General features: G+C 41.5%; 1 protein-coding gene across 4 annotated transcripts in view; it reads left to right on the top strand.

Moving 5' to 3' along the window:
- The window catches only part of LRP6 (LDL receptor related protein 6), a 121,795-nt gene extending 101,339 nt beyond the window's left edge, over positions 1-20,456 (top strand). Inside the window, exons 13-23 of one of the 4 annotated variants that reach the window (XM_068952989.1) lie at positions 889-1,091; positions 2,997-3,208; positions 3,376-3,566; positions 7,782-7,991; positions 9,469-9,594; positions 11,015-11,251; positions 13,036-13,146; positions 14,964-15,194; positions 16,532-16,668; positions 17,845-17,942; positions 19,749-20,456. In XM_068952989.1, coding sequence (XP_068809090.1) covers positions 889-1,091; positions 2,997-3,208; positions 3,376-3,566; positions 7,782-7,991; positions 9,469-9,594; positions 11,015-11,251; positions 13,036-13,146; positions 14,964-15,194; positions 16,532-16,668; positions 17,845-17,942; positions 19,749-20,043 — 2,051 coding nt within the window. In that variant the 3' untranslated portion in view covers positions 20,044-20,456. The remainder of the gene's footprint in view (positions 1-888; positions 1,092-2,996; positions 3,209-3,375; positions 3,567-7,781; positions 7,992-9,468; positions 9,595-11,014; positions 11,252-13,035; positions 13,147-14,963; positions 15,195-16,531; positions 16,669-17,844; positions 17,943-19,748) is intronic. The other 3 variants (XM_068952998.1, XM_068953016.1, XM_068953006.1) reach the window with 3 other exon arrangements.
- The last annotated feature ends 276 nt before the right edge of the window (positions 20,457-20,732 follow it).

Raw genomic sequence — 20,732 nt, 5'->3', positions numbered from 1 at the left:
CTTGTGCTGTCTTGCACAGCAGTGGTTCCAGGTAGACCATTATTGAAAAAAATGCTGTAAAAAGGGGAAATACTTGCACTGCCTCATATGATTTCTGACCCAATTATGTAATACAGGGATAATTTCTTTTTAACAAAGCTTTAAGTGCACTTGCCTTGTGCACTTACTGTCAGATGCAGCTGGTAAATTATGACTGAATGGGTTGGGGAAGTCTTATTTTTTGCTGTTTGATGGTACTTTAAAAAAATTATTCGTCCAGGAAATTTTTACTGGGCATCTGGAAAGCTGGAGCATAGCATTGGATTTTTTTCTACTTGCAGATTAGCGTTCCCAGCTGAGTACCTAGAAATGCTCAAGATAAATCTGAGAAGAGTGAATAGCTTTTCACCAAAAACCAAGGCGGTACTCACCTAAGGCATTTTCCTCATTGTTGCTCCATTCTTGTGTAGGCAGAGAGTTTGTAGGAACAGGACTGAAGCACCTAATGGCCATCTCTGTTCCCTATGACCTCTAAATAAGGAGTCGGTGCTGGCTTTCGCTCCTCTTTCTCTACGAGTGGAGTGTACCTGACATGGTAATTTTGAGGCTATATTGACAGAAATCTTTGCGTTCTTTAGTCCTGAGATAGAAGAAATTATCTTTGCCTCTTACATCCACATTCAAACATTTATAGTAAAAGAGGTCATTTGAAAGGCTTTCCAAACTGATCAGAATTTGTTTTGTTTTGGAGTTCTTTTTGACCAAGTTGGTGAGAAAAGGGGAACAAAATACTAGGTACTATCTGGTTTTATCTGGTAGTTTTTGTTTTGAACGTACAAATACCCAACGTTTTTGCTGTGTTGACGCTTTCCCCCGTCTCTCTTTTTTTCTTTTTTTAACCCCTTCAAGCTCCTACAACCTTTCTGCTCTTCAGTCAGAAGAATGCAATTAATCGCATGGTGATAGATGAGCAGCAGAGTCCAGATATTATACTCCCTATCCACAGTCTCAGGAATGTTCGAGCCATCGATTACGACCCCCTGGATAAACAGTTGTACTGGATTGATACTCGGCAGAATATCATCCGCAAGGCACAAGAGGATGGCAGCCAGGTATCCTGCGGGTGATGGAGTTACTTAAAGATGAGAGCAGCATGCTTTATACCCAGCAAGGAATGGACTGTGCATAAAAAAAATTAAGATGTACGATTTCCTAGATTAGTAGCTGCCATTGGCAAAACAAATGACAGTTGGAGTTTCTGGAGTGGTAGTCCTCAAGCAGTAATCTGGGAGATGCTGCAGGAAAATAGACGTTGAAGACCAAGTCCAACTTAAAGATACTGTTGTTTGCAGTGCTCTACTTGTTCAGTGTTGTCAGTTGGCCAGGGGCTGTTGGAAACCCCTGTGTGAGAGAAGTGAAACGGGGAAAGGAAGATTCTTGGGAGAAATGAAGTGTGTCAGGAGATTGAAAGAGGAGTTGCAAATGAGCAGAGTGCAGGAACTTTGACATGAGGAGCCTGGGACTCTGTGAGCACACAGCTGTCTAAAGGCTCTCAAGTTCTGGTAGGGATAGGAAGAAAAATGTTGTCAACCATAGAGGCACTGGGTGAAAGCAGTTGAAATTAGTGACCTGTAAGAGATGTGACAGGCTCAGGAAAAGGTCTTTAACTGGTGAAACTTTAATTTAAAAAAAACAAAAAACAAAAAAACTTTTTCTGATTCTACAGAAAAAGTAGAGTGGGGTAGAAGGCAAAAGGTGATACAGGTTTAGTGAGGTTAACTGTGAGCAGTGACTGCTTTTTTCTTTTTCATGTTTTAAAATGCATCTTTTCTTCCTGTATATTTTGGAATGGGGGAGGAGTGGGAGACTGAGATGGACAACACAGAGTATGCTAAGAGAGTGCAGTTTCTGGTAGTGGGTGTGGTGTTAGTTGGATCCTGCTGAAATGCCCTTCAGCCTTGGCTCTTAATTTAGCAATGGTTTTAGTTTTGGAATATCTAAATAGTTTTAACACCCAAAGCTAGTCAAAGGCATGAGATATTTTTGCCAGCTTCAGCAGAATAAACAAATACAGGACTTTAGGCACACCCTTTCTTAGAGGTGACAAGCCAGAAAAGAAAGTTAGGCAGATTTTCCAGTGAGAGTTTTAATATGGAAGGCGAGGGGGTGGGGAGGTGGGGGCTGCACATCTCAAAAGCATCAGGTTTTCCAAAAAGGTTATTCTCAGCTGTGTTTTGTAAATTATCCGTTCTTTTTAGGTTTTTTTTGAAAAGTTTAGGAAAGGATGTCTGTTAGATTAATTCAGTTAGGTTCACCTTTTGCTCTGGAGAGACTATGCAGTGTTTTTCTGATAAAAGTGTGTGAACTCCAGAGGTCTGGACCGGTAGAAGAGGAGAACTTTTGAGCAGAAAGATGAGAGCTGGAAATGTTATGAAGTCACAGACTCACGCTGGTGTCCCTTCTGTCTGTTGGCAGGATTCCCTTCCCATTTATGATTCATCCGTATATTATTTCCCCCAAGTGTGATGACAGTGATGATGGAGAGGAATGAGGCAAGAATTTCAAGCCCTGTCTGGCCTCACTTTGCCTGTATTTTTATCTTTTCTAACATTCAGCTTGAGATTTGGGAATTATTGGTGACGTGTCCCTCTGCTGCAGAGAGCTAAATGTTCTGGATTTGGGTCCATCTGGACTGAATTTAGGATTGTCAAGAAAGCAGAGGAGACAAAGTTGAGCTTGAATCTTCAGCGTTGACTTATTGGTCAAACTTGCAAAATCTTGTAAGCTGCAACCAACTTGCATGATCTCCATTACCACAAACCATCAGGACTAAGTGTCTATATCTAATCGTGGTCTTGAGGGACAGCTGGACCTGGCTGTCTCCTACTTTAGGGCAGTATTTTGGAGGTCTCCTTTTCCTAAACAGTAGTTTGATGTGGGGCATCTATAGGAAGTAAAATTGCCTAAATAAGATGAGATTTAATGCTCTTCTGGGGGGGTGTTTTTCATCCTTTTAGAGCCTCACTGTTGTGACAAGTCCAGTTCCCAACCAGAACCTAGACATGCAGCCCTATGACCTGAGCATTGATATCTACAGCCGCTATATCTACTGGACCTGCGAAGCCACTAATGTGATCAATGTGACACGCCTGGATGGGAGACCTATGGGAGTGGTGCTCAGAGGAGATCAAGATAGGCCCAGGGCCATTGTGGTGAATCCAGAGAAGGGGTATGTAGCTGACATGGAGTGATGTGGGGGAAAGCCAGGCTGAAGATCTTGTGAATCAAATTGTTTTCTTGCTGCTGATTGACTTCTGCTTGTCAGAATAAAAGCATCTCTGACATTTGTTAAGCTGTCTTGATCATGCTGCAAAAACTTTTTTTTTCCTTTTCCAGATACATGTATTTCACCAACCTACAGGAAAGATCTCCTAAAATTGAGAGAGCAGCATTGGATGGAACCGAACGGGAGGTGCTTTTTTTCAGTGGTTTGAGCAAGCCCATAGCCTTAGCTATTGACAGCCAGCTGGGCAAGTTGTTCTGGGCTGATTCAGACCTGCGGAGAATTGAAAGCAGTGACCTTTCAGGTAGAGTAGCACTTTAATTCAGTGATTCATTTCTGTGGTGTGGGTGTGGGGGAATGCAGAGAAAGGTGTCTCCTTTTCCTTCCTGCTATAAACAGTCTGTACTGTGATTCTAATCGCTCCCTAAATTCCCAGCCAGGGAATGTGCATGATTCATGCAGCAGGCCTTTTCAGTCTTATGCCTCTATCTATGATTTGCATTATTAATTGCTACACATGCTATTTACTTCAATTTCTCATTTCAAGACCTTTGTGCGGTTTCCCAAAGTCAGTTCACAAATAAATTGCTGCAGTTTTAGAAAGGGGAAGGGAGAGGGTTTGTTTTTAAAGGCATTGGTTTTGGTGCAGTAATCTCCCAGTCGAGGGAAAGTGTTTCCTGTTAGTGGAAAAATGTTTTCAGTAGAGTTAAAGCAGTAGACTTGCAGGTCACTCATGTACCTGTCATTTAGGGTGAAATAATGTGACAACGATAGAGCAGATTTAACATCTTGCTATTCTCAAAAGGCAAAGCTCCTTCTTCCAGAAGTACCAGAACTGGGGCAAGAGAGGAGGCAAAAATCATGCAGTCAGATGAAGAGAGAGAGAGAGAGATTTCTCTTACTCATTCACTGAATCCAGCAAGTTGCTGGATCAGATCAGCCATCCCATGCAGCTTCAGCAGTAATTTGCTGTGATACTAGTTGGGTTGGATGCTGCTGCAGGGAGTGACAGGATGGTCTGAGCAAACACATGCCTGCCTCCTTCTCCTTGTTGTACCACTGGGTACACAGCCCCCTTTGACAGTGCTGCAAGTGAGGAGCGATTTCTCCTTCCTCTGCATTAAGAATTGTACCTGTCCTTGTACTTCAGCAGAGTGTTATTCTGCTCTCTCTCAGAAACATATGTATATGCATAAGGACATACCCTGCTATCTGGGAGCATGTTTGAAAACTTAGGAATAATCTAGTAGTGCGTAGTAATATATTTCACTGATAGTATGATACCTTCGTTCAAAGTAGCAGCATGTAATCCCCTTGACACCAGCGTGCTTTTCGGCCTTTTACTAGTTAACCTGCAAAAATAAGCTTTTGGAGTGGGAAATATATTCTTTCAGTTTTGCTAGATGGTTGTAATTGAAGCACAGCAAAATAGTGATTTTCTTCAGTGATACGTGTGACATGTCACTGGAAGATTCAGAATCCTGAATGAAGGGATCTCCTAACTCTTTGCTCTTTTAAAACACAGGACTTATGCTGCGTTTGTGAATTGTTTTGAAAAACCTGATACGGTGGGATGTTCTAGAGTGTCCCACCCCACAGATCTGCATGAGTTAACTGAAGAGCAGCAGAGTGCCATACGTATTGTGTTTCTCTTTTGCGTCTGTTACTGGCAAAAAATTCAGACACCAGAGAAGGACATGGGTGTAAATTCTAATTCAGTCATTTTTAATGATTCTGCTTTAAAAAAAAATACAGCTGTTTGATCTCCTGTGTGGTTTAGTAAAAGCTCACCATTCTTTCCATGAGCATGAAGAAAAATCTCTCCAAAACCTCCCCTGCTTTTTGGCTTTTGCACTGCAAGTAGATTGCTGTAATTGCCACAATAAATTGCTAACTGCTGAGATGCATTCCTGTGCTTAGGAATGCTGATTAATAGGCTCTTTTCACTGGCAAAGTAATTTTTCTGCATATTAGCTTCTTAAAAACATATACTGTCTCTAGCTTCTAGCCCCTACAGATGCTACTACCCGTGAAGAGAAGGAGAGGTAAATGCCTTTCATATGATGCAGTCGTTCTCTTCCTTCCTGTCCTTCAGGCATGCAGTTAGGACCTAGTTATGCTGCCCTAATGGGAGATCCTATTGAAGCTAACCAGATTCTTCACGTGATTACGGGTTTGTTTATGAAAAGATGATTGGAATTAGCTCCTTACCATGGAAACTATTTGGAAATTAGTTGTTCTATTCCAGAATAGTTAGTGTGATTTGGAAATGTCTAATGGTTCTAGAATTAAGTCATTTTTATTTTGAAATAGAGTGTGTTATGTGTGTGTCCTGATTTTTTTATTATTTATTAGTTTTTGAGCCTTTTTGTAAGAGGTATTGCTGGAAAGAGAATGGTGACGCCAGGGAACAGAGCTCCTCTCAATCGCATTTCCCTTTCATCTGCCATTCCCAATAAAAGGGGCTAGCACCCTGATGAGCCAGCTCCAGATTTTTGTGTTGGTTCATGGAAGGAGGAATTTCAGTATCTTGATTTAATCAGAAATAGTCAGGCTACGCTTAGTCACAGATATTAAAAGAAAGGTGCAGTGAAGTGAGTGAAAATTTTAAGCATCCGAGCTTTATGGGGAATACTGCAAAATGCCATGCTGATTGGTTTGGGCATGGCAGAGCAGGGCATGTATAGACTCCATTTGGATAGGTCAAGGTCTTAGTTTAAGCTATATCCCTTCCTCTTGCGTCATCTTCACGTATCCCCCTACTGCGCATATCCCCTTCTTAGCTTTTCTTCTCAAGATGCAGGTAGCCTTTTCTCACCTTTTCCCTATAAGGTGAGTCATGGTTGCTGAAGTTAAAAGACCGTTGCAGTCATTTAGTTTGACTTGCATCACTCAGTCTATTAATTTCTACAGCAGTCTGGATATGGCCTCCTTGAGAATCCAGAACATCTTTTCTGAATCAGATCATTTTTGTTATTGCTCGAGATTGGTGGGTAAGAGCCCAGTCTAGCTGAGGATTAAAATTTGAGTTTCCATGTTCTGCTTTAGATGCCACACCTGGTAAATGTTGGGAAGGTTACTTAATTTCTGAGCTTTGTATGCATTTCCATATAAAGGAGCTAAATAAATTTTTCATAGCTGAATTTGTTTGTAAACCATAATCACGGGCATGCTGTTGATTAAAGTTCTCAACAAGCTGGAAACTGCTGTTGCTGTTTATCGAAATGGAGGAACAAAACCTGCTCAAATTATAAAATGGTAAAAGCGATGAATCTTTCTGTCCCGTAGCAGTATCTTGTGTGGGCATGGTAGAGACATGGTATAATTTTTTGTGGTGTTCAGTTGTACTAGTATATTTTTACAGGATAAAATACAGTAACTTCTTGGAGATTTTATTGTGGATGAACATATGTAAAGCTATTGCCTGCTATAGTAAAAGTAAAAATAAGCAAATAACCAAAGCAGTGATCCCAGATATCTGAAGTACCAGGACTTGTCTGTAAATTTTCAGGCTGTGGCCTAGTTTTAGACTGCATGACGTTGTTTCAGTGTTTCAAAATTGGAGCATAATTCCTATGTTTGTGAGTAACTTTATGTTCAGAGTCTGATAAACTTAATTGAATATTTAACTTTTATGACCGTATTATTTCGTGGAAGATAAAACATGGGTAAAACCCCATTTTTGTGCTCTTAGGTTTTGAATAACCTTTTCTTTCTGTATATGAGTTATGAACTCTTCACTATCTTTGGACAATCCCTAATGATAGCTCTAAAACAGTTATAAGCTGTCTTTTTTGTGTATGTGCAGTGTTAATTGTGAAATGTGGCAATAGCTCTTGACTATATTTGGTGCTAGTTAATCTATCATAAAAGTCAGCAAATACTGTTCAGAGGTGTAAGACTGCGTTCTTTTTGCTGGTACTGATGATTCCTAAAGCAACTAAGGAAAATAAGTCTTCACTAGAAAGAAAGGAGTGTTCCCAGTTTAGCATGAGAAAGTTAGTGAAGTGAATGCAGTTGAAATAAAAGAATATGGGAAGTCCAGTGTTTACCTTAGTCTCATAATTCATGTGAAAAGTACTCACTACTCTGTCTTCATTAGGATTTTATGCTGCATTAGTTAACTCAAGCTAATAATGCATCTTCTTATTCCCCGTTTTATTCCAAGACAAAGTAGTTGATTTCTCCAAAAAGGGACAGCAAAATGAAAAGAAATAGTGATTGCCTTCATGTTGATAAAAGACTTGATAGTCTTATGAGAGTTGACATCTCCTGTTCAGATGCTTCTAAAATAAAATAGATATATTTGGAACACAAAAACCATTCTCTTGATTGAAGTAGGAAAGAACTTAGTCATCTGGCTGCGAAATGTTGATTTTATATAAGAGGACCCAGGATTGCTTTTGTTTTTTTATACTAGGCTACTAGCACAAAAGTAGTAGAAAGTAGTAGTATAAGTAGTGTAGACAATGTTTATGTTAGTATATAACTGAGTTAAACCACTCTTTCCCTTCTGCAGGTGCTAACCGAATCGTTTTGGAAGACTCTAATATCTTGCAGCCTGTGGGACTAACTGTATTTGAAAATTGGCTGTATTGGATTGACAGGCAGCAGCAGATGATAGAAAAGATTGATATGACTGGTCGAGAAGGACGTACGAAGGTCCAAGCTCGTATTGCACAGCTCAGTGACATTCACGCTGTTAAGGAGCTCAACATTCAGGAATACAGTAAGTGCAACCCCCGTCTGCACGGGAGAGCAGTGCCCGTGGGGCTAGAGGCAGGCAGTGGCTGAAGAGAGGAAGATTGTTTTTCTTTGCCACTGATCACCATCCAAAGGGGATGCCACTGATCCACCAAAGGGGACAGAAGTTGATATCATTTCGTGAGTGTTGTGCTGCCCAGGTTGAATTAAATTTGCTTAGGCAGTGCACTTGGCAATGGATAGGAAATCTACGACAAACTCAGCATCACGTTTTGTTGCTGATAACAATTTTATTGGTAGTCCCTATAGAGACACCTGGGATTTGAGTGTGTATAGGCGCAGTGGAAATGCCCTCTTGTCCCTGCTGGAGGATTTCTGGATTATGCCTGTGGCACAGTAGTGATGTGGAGTAGCAAAGCTGCCACTACTAGATGTTTGCTCTGTTTAGAAAAGCACATCTCAGGGCCTCTCACTGGTGGTAAAGACTTCAAAGGATAGGCCACCCTGGCCACCCGACCTTGAAGGCAAAGTGAATCATTTCTGTTAGTAGCAAGTTGTATATAGTGTATAGTTGTATGCACATGGCAAAAGAGCAGCATTACACTGCATAAAGGTAGTGTGTGGTAAACAACAATTTGTGTTGACCAAGTCTGCACTTTTAGAAGTTTTCTCTATACCAGAACGTAGCCTTTTTTCCCCCTCTGCTCATTGAAGTGATAGGGAGCTGGATGTTTAAAACAGCAGAACAGCAGTCGCCATGGAAGAAATAGGCCTGGTTAGCAGGCTGCGATGCGTGCCTTGGAGAAATATGTAGAAAAACGTCTGGGGTTATTTAATTAAAGCATCAGTGCAGACTGCTACTAGTTTTGTTTGCTATTAGTCTCGGTAAATCTGTCAGGAGTTCCAAAAGAAGTATGTTGTCCTTATTAAACATTAAAATGAGGAGGCATATTTATCTAGAGCATGTTAACTTGAGTTCTGGAGACAGTGTGAAAGCTTCAGAATTCATAAATTAGAAAAGCTGACTTTTTTAATGATCTTTGATAGCGAAAATGAAGTACAGAATCCGAGGCATCTTTTTTGATTGCTATTGCTGCTGTTATTGCTGTAGAGCTAATTCCACTGCACCCAAGAAGCAAATGCTCTGAGTTTTGTTTACTGTTTTAGAAGACTGCATGGCACAATTTTTGCAGTGTTTCAGATCACAGATAACTATTGATGCATGTAAAGGAAAAAATACGCTCTCTTTCAGAGCTACTTCTACTAATGGCTGTCCTCAGTGGGAAAGGAGTCATGAAAGGGAGTCCTGTGAACCCAAATAAATCTCTGAAATCTCTGAAAAGCTGTGGCATTTCTTGTCAGTGAGCTTACTAAGTTTACTGAATGCATTTTGAAAAAGAAAAAAGAAACACAATTCCCCAGAATCTCGTTTCCTTAACCCCAGCATAGGACATATGTGATTGCAATTGTATTAGCTATCTGTCTTATTTTTACAATCACAGGGCAGCATCCCTGTTCTCAAGACAATGGTGGTTGCTCACACATTTGCATTGTGAAGGGCGATGGCACCACGCGCTGCTCGTGCCCAGTCCACCTTGTTCTGCTGCAGGATGAGTTGTCCTGTGGAGGTAAGTCCCTCCCGGTCTCTGTTTTGCTGAGCTCTCCGCTTCTGTTGGGGGGGAGGGGGGTCTTCATATGAGCTGTGTGCTGTGTGCTCCCATCTTTAGGGACAGCTCCCAAGCAGAAAACATGTGGCAGCATACCAGATGTTGTAACATGCTTTTACGAGTTTACCTCTTTGACTCCCCCCTGAGCAAAGCTTTTAAGTATTGATAACGAATAAGAGACGAGGAACATTTCGCTACTTTAAATAAGGACTTCCATTTACTGTTTCTACTTAAAAGAGCACTGGATTATTTGATTTTCTTTAATTGTATTGTCTGTATTGCTGTTTGTGTTACTCTCTATGTTCCTCTTTTCCAAATAGTGGTAGCTTTTCATGTTTGGGGATGTTCCACCATTTGATTGTTCTTTGCTTTCCTCCTCAAAATCACTCTGTGTGTGCCTTTCTGAACTGCAGTCCCAAAAGGAGTAATTAGAAGTACAAGTTGCCTCCTCCGTGGTGATACAGCCGCTGTAGCCTATGCGCTGGTGGCTCTGAGGGTGGGGATGAAATGGGGGAGAGGAGAAGCACTTTGGTGCTTGGGTCTCTTTGTGCCACCAGGCTGAATGGTTTTATTATGTAATCTCGCCATCAAGGCGACGTGTGGTCTCACAATGGAACAAGAGCTAACGTAATCCAGATATTTTCTCAGAGCCCGTTTATTACCAGGCCAAAAAGGGGGAGGAGGAATGGGGGATATGAGTTTAAAAAAAGAGGAGGGGAAAGAGGGGGGGAATTCCACACTTACTACATAAGATTAGCAGTTACTGTAGTAAATGTTAAATAACAGCTAACAGCTGTGTTGAGATAGCAGGACTTGACTAGATGGAGCAGGGGCTTTTTTTGTTATTTTAAAAGAATTCTGACTGAACAGTGTTTTCGAGGGCACATAACTAGACATTGAGTCACAGCGCATCCATCTGCAGCGCATTACATCCTTCTAACGTTTTCTATACAATCATTGTTGAACATTGAAAAGAAAGTGAGCCGTCAGTTGTGTATACAGTGGTGCTGCGGGAAAGGCAGAGTAGCAGAAAAGTGTGTTGACTTTAATTGAAGACTGTTGAAGACTTACGGCAGCATAAGCGAATGGTGTACAAGGCTGAAATGGGGAGGGAGGGAGCAAAAAAATTGTGTTTTGAGCGTGTACGTTTCTCTGTCCTGTTACTCTTTTTCCACTAGGACCCCATTGTCGTGAGCCTGCATCTGTCACACAAGGCTCAAGAAAGGCTTCAATGACTAGAGGGTGCGGGGCTGGAAGTTACCTTGTTATGTCACAGCCGTCTGTCAGGCAGCCGAGCTCCTCTTGTCCTTACCTGTCCTGATCTGCTCCTTGTTCACCTGGATTTTTTATTTCTGTCTGTTTGCTTGATTTTTTTTTAAAGAACCACCAACATGCTCCCCTCAGCAGTTCACCTGTTTCACAGGTGAGATTGACTGCATCCCCGTGGCCTGGCGCTGTGATGGTTTCACTGAATGTGAAGACCACAGCGACGAAAAGAACTGCCCCGTCTGCTCGGACACTCAGTTCCAGTGTGAAAGCGGACAGTGCATTGACAGTGCCCTCCGGTGCAATGGAGAAGCAAACTGCCAGGACAACTCAGATGAGAAGAACTGTGAAGGTACAGAGGAGCTTTCCCAGTATGACTAGACTAGAGCTGGCCGGGGGAGACTATGGTAGATACTGAAGTTATTGCTGAGGGTAGGATTTGGGAGGATTTGAGGTTCTGTGGGTTTTGTCACTGGTCCATTGAATGGGAAATCATTTCACAGCTCCATATTTTGAGTTTCTGCACGTGTAAAATGGAGATAATGCTGAACTTCTGCACAGTGGCACAGAAGCTCTGTTTGTGAGAAGTACCATTAAAAGTTTTGTTAAGTTTTTAAGCTGTAAAAATCTGTCAACTTTGGAGTGAATCACAAAGTGGAGCAAATCCTTGTCATAGTTGTTTGAATATGTTGTACTGACTAAAGGTCTTGAGATTGTTTATATTATCATACCTGAATAAAATGAAGTTAAGGTTTTATGACAGTGAGAGTGAGAGACAGATGAGATTACTGAAGACCTCTTCCTCCTGTAGACTAAAGCAAGAGAGAGCATTCGAGCCATAGTTATAGAGAGAAGTGCCATTGCCAACACACTGAGAATTATGTTCTTTCAATTTTGGAAAGATCAGGCTATGCTGGTAGAGCCTGAACTACCCCATCACTAAATTAAGTGAAACATCAGCAAACTCTCCCTTCTTTTCCCTATTGCACAAGTAGTAGAGAGTTGTAAGAGTGCCTCTTCTGCTTCATCCTTTCGGTACTTTTTTTTTTTCTTTGAAGAGACTGTCTAACACTCTAAATCAAGGCCAAATTTCTTTCCAAAAGATGTGCTCCAGCTCAAACAAAAACATACAGGCTGGTGCAGAAATCCCTGTGTGATAAACAGGGATAATTAGCCAGATTGGATGCTGACATCTGAAAATACATTGCGCAAGCTAGCTTCCCAGTTGCTGTCCAGTGACTAGAGATACCAGAACAGTGGCTGTTTGTCACCTTCAAAGTGGCCCTGTTACTCAAAGCATTCAAGTTGATTACAGGTCACAAAAGCCTCTAAGTTTAACTTCTTAATTCAGCTGAACTCAGAAGTAATTTCTGGATTTACATGAAACAGGAGGAAAAATATGTGTAAACAGCAGCAGCCAGCACCTTGCCTGCAGCACCTTTTTTCCCAAAGTAGTAGTTTATTTTGTGAGTGTACTGGCAAAGCTCCAGTTTTCTTTTCTGTCTTTCATTTCAGTTTTAAAACATAATGTCAAGTGAAATATATTGTTGCATGATCAAGGAGTTTCCTGATTTATGGGAAGAGCACAAGGGCATTGAGGAATAGCATTTATCTTTCTTAAGTTTCTGATTTACAGGAAGAGCACAAGGGCATTGAGAAATCACATTTATCTTTCTTAAACAATTTTATCTTCATGGCTTGGCAAATTTATTTTTAATAACTTAACTCTTCTCTTATACTACAGTAAATGTTTAGAGCTGGGGATTGCTGGGGATTCTTATAATAATTTGGTAAAAAACATGCTCTGGGATAAGTGCCTGTGGTCTCAGTGGCCTTCTGCTTCAGAGTTATTTTAACCAAGGTAACTTTATCTAGTAGTGTCCTTATGGTAAATAGGCAATAAGGACCAGGTTCCCACTGCAATACCTTCTCCAGAGCTTTGGATCACATTTTTGCATGCTTGGCACGAGGGACCCTTATGTGCTGCTGCCTGCTTCAAGAAATGAAGCTAGCAGCAGACTGAACTCTCCAAGATACTCCTGTTTGTATGCCTTGGTGACTTGTTTTCTTAATCCTTTTAAAGAGTAGAAATCTTTGATACTGAGTCTTGGTGTGGGGGGGGGTTTCTCTCTCCAGTGCTTTGTTTAACCGATCAGTTCCGCTGTGCCAGCGGGCAGTGCATTGGGAAAAGCAAGAAATGTGATCACAACCTGGACTGCAGTGACAGCTCAGATGAGCAAGGATGCTGTAAGTGCAAAACCAGAGACTAGTGACTTGATTACAGTATCTGAAATTTGTTTCTTTCTTTCTCAGTGAGATTTTATTCCACCAACTGGGCCAAACGAATCACTTCCAAAATGGGTGCTCCTGTTCTTACCTGCTGTCATGCACCTAACACACAAGGCAGTGGACTATGAATAGAAAAAATATCTAGTACTCTGAATTGTCTCTGAGGCAGAGCATGCGAGTAATTTTTCCACTTAACGTTTTTAAATGCTTAAATAAAAGGCTTGTTTTACTGTAATCTGTTTATATGCTGAGATAGCTCAATGTTGAGAGTTTTTCTGGCAGCACGAGGCTTTCACGCAACTGCTCTGCTTCATAGTTTTCTCATCCAAAGAATTAATAGCAGGTGCTTTTAGAATCAGAGGAGCACACTGTTTACAGAGTATACCTTCTAAAATTTCCTGTACGTCTTGAAAAGATGTAACTTTGAGTTTGATATATGATTTGTAACATGTGATCTCCCCTACCTTGAAATCTCCAGGGTTCTACAAGAAAACCACTGCCTTTAAAATTCCAGCTTTAAAGTTCATTTTCACTGTTGATGCTTTAAGAGAAATTGTAAATGGGGATATCTCTTCTCATGTTAGAGATCCACATACCACAGATGACATGCACATAAACTAGCACAACTTAAAAATGCAAAGTCAGAGTTGAACCCCTGATATCAGGTTGTTAGGAGATAATATCACAGACCTCTATAGTTATCTTCATTTTAGTTTGCATATTTTCTGTTTATGTAACAGAGAGTGTAAAATTAGCCCACCTGGAGTAAGACTTCAGTTATCACTGTCCTTCTTTCAATGTGATCAGAAGTCTGTTTACTTATCTCTGTAGACTGTGACAGAATGGTTAAAGTGTGGGTTTGGTGTTCAGGAAAAAGGAAATGTGTTGAGTAAAAGATTTTCAGTAATGGATAAGATGTAAAACACCGACTAAAACAGGAAAATACTTTAAAGTCTGCTTTTCTTGTCTCATTCATGAAGCACAGGCAGGGGGTTGTCAGTTACTCCCAGAAATGTCATTGCTTGGATTTGGTATTATAGGGAAGGTTGCTTGTTTTGACTGTTGAATAATCATACAGGTTCCTCATAGGGATAACACCTCTAAGACTGATGCTCAAATACATCTAGAACCATCCGTGTGGGTCAGATGTAGAGCAGGTTAGGTAGTTTTATAAATGCCAGCAGGCCCAAAATTGGTCACTGATGCCTCACCTCTACTGTTCAGCATAAGTGAATGTTACGGTCTGAATTATAAATCCCTAAATAATTGAGAAAAGGGAGTGCTGATCTGTTACACAGAGTGATAACCTAGGCGCTTATGTGATTTAGGTCAAACGTGAAAAGAGTTGCTCTCTTTAATGAGAAGCAGCAGCATAATTGGAGTCCCCAGCACAGTGCCATTCAGAGTTATGGCCAAAGGTCCTCTTCACCCAGTTCAAAGGCTAGCCCTGCCTGTCGACATGCATCAAGTTCAGGACGTGGTTCATCAGACCCCTTGCACATGTACATGCAGCACATATCCTGGTATATACGATTCAGAATCCTCTGTGCCTTTGTGGAGCTTTTCATGTGCACGGGTGGTACTCATAGCCTTTCAGAGCATTCAGACAGACCTGTCCCAGTGTTCGTCTGTTCCTGCTGCGTATTAATTTGAAAGCTGCCTACAGAAGTGGAGGCTTTCATTTTTCCTCTGTGGAAAGGTGTTACAAAAACTAATGTTGGTACATGAAGTTGTTAGATCAGCTTCTGCAATATGATTTTCCTTTTTCCTTTTAGACACAACGGAGGAGCCTGCGCCACAGCCCAACAATACGATAGGCTCTATCATTGGAGTGATCCTTACTGTTTTTGTAGTTGGAGCGATGTACTTCATCTGCCAGAGGGTTCTGTGCCCACGCATGAAGGGCGACGGGGAAACGATGACCAATGATTATGTGGTGCACGGACCAGCCTCTGTGCCTCTTGGTTATGTGCCTCACCCAAGCTCTTTGTCAGGGTCTCTTCCTGGTGAGTAAACGGCATGTTCCTTATCCTGCCCTTTGGCACCATGTAGTTGTAGCTCAGCGTACTGTGCATACACGCATAGTAGATATCTGTTCCAGATGCATAATTCTTGACACCAAGTTGTTGGAAGACCGGAACGTGAAGGCTTGTAGCCGTCCTTCATTATAATGATCAACTGCTATTTTATTTGTAACCCATGCCATCCACAAGCACGTAGATACTTGGCACGTAGAATCATAAGATCAAATAGATACGCATACCATGGGAGTGTTCTGCCTTTGCTACTAAAGAAGCCTCTTTTTGGTCTATTATGCTAGCACCAGCAAAGTGTCAGGACAGTAGAGAGCAAAGTAACAGAGAAAGAGAAGATTTATATTCATGGGTCTTCAGACAGTGTAATTACTCTTGTCAGAGTTGTAGACGGGACTAGTGTGCTCGCGGAACTTCTTGTAAAGTCTGTAATGAGCAGCATGTAATCTCAGCTTATTTCATTTGACGATAAAGTTTCCAACACCAGTACAGTTGCATGATGCTACTGCTGTTTAAGTGAGCAGTAGTAAGTAAGTAAGTAATAAGTAATAAGTAAGACTTGATTGCAATATTGCACTTAATTTATATGCATTGCTTCTGTATATAGTGATTAAATATGTTCTCTGAGCTGTGGCTTTGGATCCAGTAGGTTCAAGTTAAAACATACACATTTTGTGTGGCCATTATAGGGTTAAAATAATGCACCAAATTTCTTGGCTTTCTGTAATAACCTGCTTTCATAAGAAGGTATTTGGGCAGAATTTTCCCCATTATTTGGAGCACAGTTGCATACCTCTGCATTTCCCGCTTGGACTCTCTGCCAGCATGCTTCAGTCCAGTGGCAAAAGCTTACTTACAGGGCGGAAAGGAAAGAACAAACCCACTCTTCTCTTGTACAAATTTCATTTCCTTAGTTGAGGTGGTTAGAGGCAGTTTCGTGTTTTATTTTGAGGCATAGAAATAGTGCCTGAATGCCTGTGCTCTCAAGTCTTTTCCATCTGTTCAAGTGAAAGGAATCTATTTGTCTTCACGCAGCTTTAGTGTAGCCCATTGCCAAGTCTGTGGCTCAGTAGCCGATACACAAAATCAGCACGTTTATCCACTTACCATCTTCATTCCAGTTTTCCATCAAGGAGTGCTGAATTTGCTCCTAATACCAAAAGGGTTAATTTCAGGAGTTCTATGTTTATACTGCTATTATATATAGTCTAGACTTTAAAAAAAAAAAAACAAAAAACAAAAAACTTTTTTCTGTGTGTTTGCTTCCAAGATTTGAATATTGACATACGTGAATCTTTGTTCTTCTTTAGGGATGTCTCGAGGTAAATCTGTGATCAGCTCCCTCAGCATTATGGGGGGGAGCAGTGGGCCACCCTATGACAGGGCCCATGTCACTGGAGCCTCTTCCAGTAGTTCTTCAAGTACCAAAGGCACTTACTTTCCTCCAGTAAGTCATTCTGTTGTTCATAGACCTTGAATAGCTTTCAGTGAAGTGCCAGTGCCTTTCTGGGGATAATTAATTGACAGATGAATGTTTTGTTTGAGATTTCTAACCTAATAAATCTATCTGAATGTGGAGTAAGTGATTTTGAAGGGGAAGGGAGAGGGGATTGTCTTTTTCCAAAACAGCATAGGAATTTTCTACTAATTTTTAAGCTTTAGAGAGCTCAGTGCCAGAAAAAGATACTAGATTGAACGTCTGGGGAGACGAAAAAAATCCCTCTGAATGTTGAATAGCACTGGCAGAGCAAGCTCCCTTCATTATACTCTGCCATGTGCCTCTGGAGGTAAGGCCATGTGGTTCATTCAGTATAAACCTTTGAAGGAATTAAAATTAACTTGTTTTTTTTGGGTCACGTTGCAAAGTACACAACTGTCTTGTGACTCCATAGCATTCCCCTAGTCACAGACCAAGAGGGTGCTGAGCTAGATGCTATAAGTTGGTACCTATCCTAAAGGGCTCACTGTCCCTTTAATTTTAGCATCAATTGTGGTTATTTGAGTTATTTTTATAGGAAATACACAAAGCCACTATCAAATGTTAATAAGTTACGTGGTCAGTCAGAGCAGGCTGAACTCTAAAACTATTTTCAGTTCTTAGAGTCAACCCATTATTTTATATTTTTAAATCACTCTAATCAAAATATTGTTTGTGCAGTAAGAGTACAACTGTATGGGGAACAAATGCTTGCTTTGGACAGCAACTGCAAATACTGTAAACAGCATAATACTTAGGGACTGCATGCTAGCAGAGGCAGACATCTGCCAGTTCGCCTAGGGCAGTAGTATCCCTAGTGACAGTCTGGTATTGAACAGGCAGCTTCGGCTTTACTTTTCAGGACTGGGTATGTCAAAATATCAACAGCAGTCAGCGTTTTTGAGAAGAGCTTAGTAATAGCTTCACTGGGAAGGGAAACGACAGGGGTTTCCAGGGAGGTATCTGTTAAAGAATTGAGGAATAAACAGTAGAAAAATCCTGTTTGTCAGGAGGGGCCAGGCATGCGGTGCTGAACTTAACGTTCCTATTCAACAGGACTAAAAAGAAAGCCTATAAAACAAAACTGGTGTTCTCTTGATTCTCTCTCTCCATTTTTTTTTTTAAACTGTGACTCTTTTTTCTTAGATTTTGAACCCACCACCATCACCAGCTACTGAACGTTCACATTATACCATGGAATTTGGTTATTCTTCAAACAGCCCATCCACTCATCGATCCTACAGGTAATTATTATTATAATAGCTTCCATCATGATGAAAGCAGTTACTGTAGAAATGCAGAATAAAGACAGACTCTGCTCCTTAAGAATTACAATCAAAAGCCTTAATTCTGCAAGTACTTAAATAAGTGCTTAAATTCTGTCACTTGGATCATGTCACTGGAGCGTGTGTGGAAGTGCAGTACAGTTGAGGCAAATCGTGCAGTAAGTGGGTTAGTGGTACACCTCTCGGGCATATCGCATTAGGGGGAATATCAGCACACACTTTTGTCACAAAGTTATCTAAATGCCAAAAAGAATTGTTGTCATGATAAATTTATGAGACAAAATTATTTAGCCTGGAATGAACCCTATGTTGTTTTAAGTCTCTGCCATAAAAAAATTGTTACATAATTATCAGGAATGATGTACATACACTAAGAGGCTACTATTTCAGAAGTAGCATTCATATTATGGCCTAGGTAAAGCACAGAAATTCTGATTTGGCGTATTTAGGATTAAAACAGGTTGTTAACCCTCTGCTTTTTTTCCCTCTGGCAAATATTTATGGACATGTAGGCTTTATTCCTGTATACCTGAATGTATCTTTCTCACCTTCCCTCTAAGATTTAGAGTTTGTTACCTTTTTGTTATTTATTTAACTGTTTACCAAAGAATTAAAAAAAAGGAGACCTACTACCCAGAGGTGTAAAGGTCCCCTCCCATACTGCTGGTAGATCTGGTCAATGTGAAGAGGTAGCTGTATTTATCTATTGAAAGAAATGCCTCCCTAACACAGAGCCTTTGGGGTTTTTGGATAATGAGGTCTCTGGGGCTGAAAAGACATCTCTTCTCCATTAACAGAAAATATGGCCTCTGTTGTGCAGAAGGTCAGACCAGATATTTATAATGGTCCCTTCCAGCCGTATGAAAAATCCTTAAAAATGGTTAGTAATTTTGTAATGAAATAAAGCCACATCTTGGCACCAGCCTGAATAATGCTGATCACTGGTTAGCTGTGTGGCTTTGAATGGTATTAATGGTATTAAGGCTGTAGTGTGGGAACGAATGGTTTCAGACTGTTCCCCCACCCAAAACCGAACCCTGTTTTTGCCACTCCTGATCTTTGGTCTTTCCTAACATCCTGACTTGCATATAGAGGAGCTGCATCCCACCCACCTCCAGCTGCGGATTTCGGGGCTGGCAACTGCAGCTACCAGCCCACCTTCCTTTCTAATTTGTTTTCTTTATATTATCCTGGGCTGCCTTTACAAATGCTTTCTGGTAGCAGCCATTGCGAGTTCCATCCCGGTTGCGTTCTGGTAGGTGCTTCTCCTGCCTGCTATGAATGTGTCCAGTTAATTTTTTCCCTTTCTCCCTCTCCCTGTTGTTCTTTCTCGATATTTCTCTTGCCTTGGAAGGTAGTATCCATAAATTGGGTAATGGAAACAAAGCGTCTCCTCCATATAATTGCAACACAGCTGGGGTTTTTCCCACTGTACCCTGCCCGCCCCACTCTCTCAGAGACACCTTTTCCTACCTCAGCTGGGGCCTTAAGGGCTCTGTTGTCTGTTGATAATGAGTAGGAGCATGCCTTAGTTACTGTAATTTGACGGGGGTCGTGCGAAGGTGGGCCTTCTGCAGGGGGCTTCGAGTTTGCTCTGCGTCCGAGAACGAGGAATGGGATGCTCTGTGGCCACTGCAGCAGGGTTGACCTGCTGCACGTTTCCGCCTTTGCTTATCTGCAGCTTCAGTTCTTTGTGGGCGTGTTGCCCAGACCGTGTGGTCTTTCCGCACACTGATGCTTCTCCCCTAAATGTCCCTGCTGCAGCTACAGGCCTTACAGCTACCGGCATTTTGCGCCCCCCACGACGCCCTGCAGCACGGACGTCTGTGACAGCGACTATGCGCCCAGCCGGCGGGCGGTCGCGGCCGCCACGGCCAAGGGCTACACCAGTGACCTGAACTACGACTCGGAGCCGGTCCCCCCGCCGCCGACACCGCGCAGCCAGTACCTGTCAGCGGAGGAGAACTATGAAAGTTGCCCGCCCTCGCCATACACGGAGCGGAGCTACTCTCACCACCTCTACCCACCGCCACCGTCCCCCTGCACAGACTCCTCGTGAGGGCTGTCCCCCCCCTCTCCCCCCCGCTCCATTGCCCCATTGCCTGCCTCTGCCGCCAAAGTGTAAATACGAAATGTTCTGCTGGGGAGGGGGGAGGGAGCCCTTGGCGAGGCAGGACAGTGTACAGATAAATGTTATTAAATGGGGTGAAGGAATACTGGAGATATTTGTACAGAAGAGAAAAAAAAAAGGATATTTATATATTTTCTTAAACAGCAACTGCTGCTTGTGCCATAAGAAGAGAAATTTTTGTATAAAAAAAGACCCAGACATTTGTACAAAAAGTTTTTATTTTTGCAAATGGAACACAAAAACATGCCTTAATCCAGTGAAGTGACTGAGCACATAAGGAAACGGAAGGACCAGGAGATGTCACTTGTCCAGCGAGGTGAGATGTGGGGTTTATCAATACCAAAAATGTTTAAAGTAATTAATAATAAAGAAGTCTGTCTCAGAGCAGCATACCATAGATACTTGGAAGTAGCCAAATAACCTCTATGTTAACTACAGAGGGCCAGCAACTAAAGTTAAACTTGAAGAAAACGCAGTCAGGACAGATATTAACCTTACACAAAGGGCTTTATGTTTTCTACTGGAATACAGCAATCATAGCGGTGAATCCAGAAAAATAATCACACACTTTTTTAAAATTCATACACCCCTTTTTTTTTTAAATGCATTTACAAAAC

The sequence above is a fragment of the Struthio camelus genome, chromosome 1 (assembly GCF_040807025.1).
Source record: "Struthio camelus isolate bStrCam1 chromosome 1, bStrCam1.hap1, whole genome shotgun sequence".
In the NCBI taxonomy this organism is placed as follows: Eukaryota; Metazoa; Chordata; class Aves; order Struthioniformes; family Struthionidae; genus Struthio; species Struthio camelus.
This window is presented reverse-complemented; position numbering and strand designations above follow the sequence as displayed.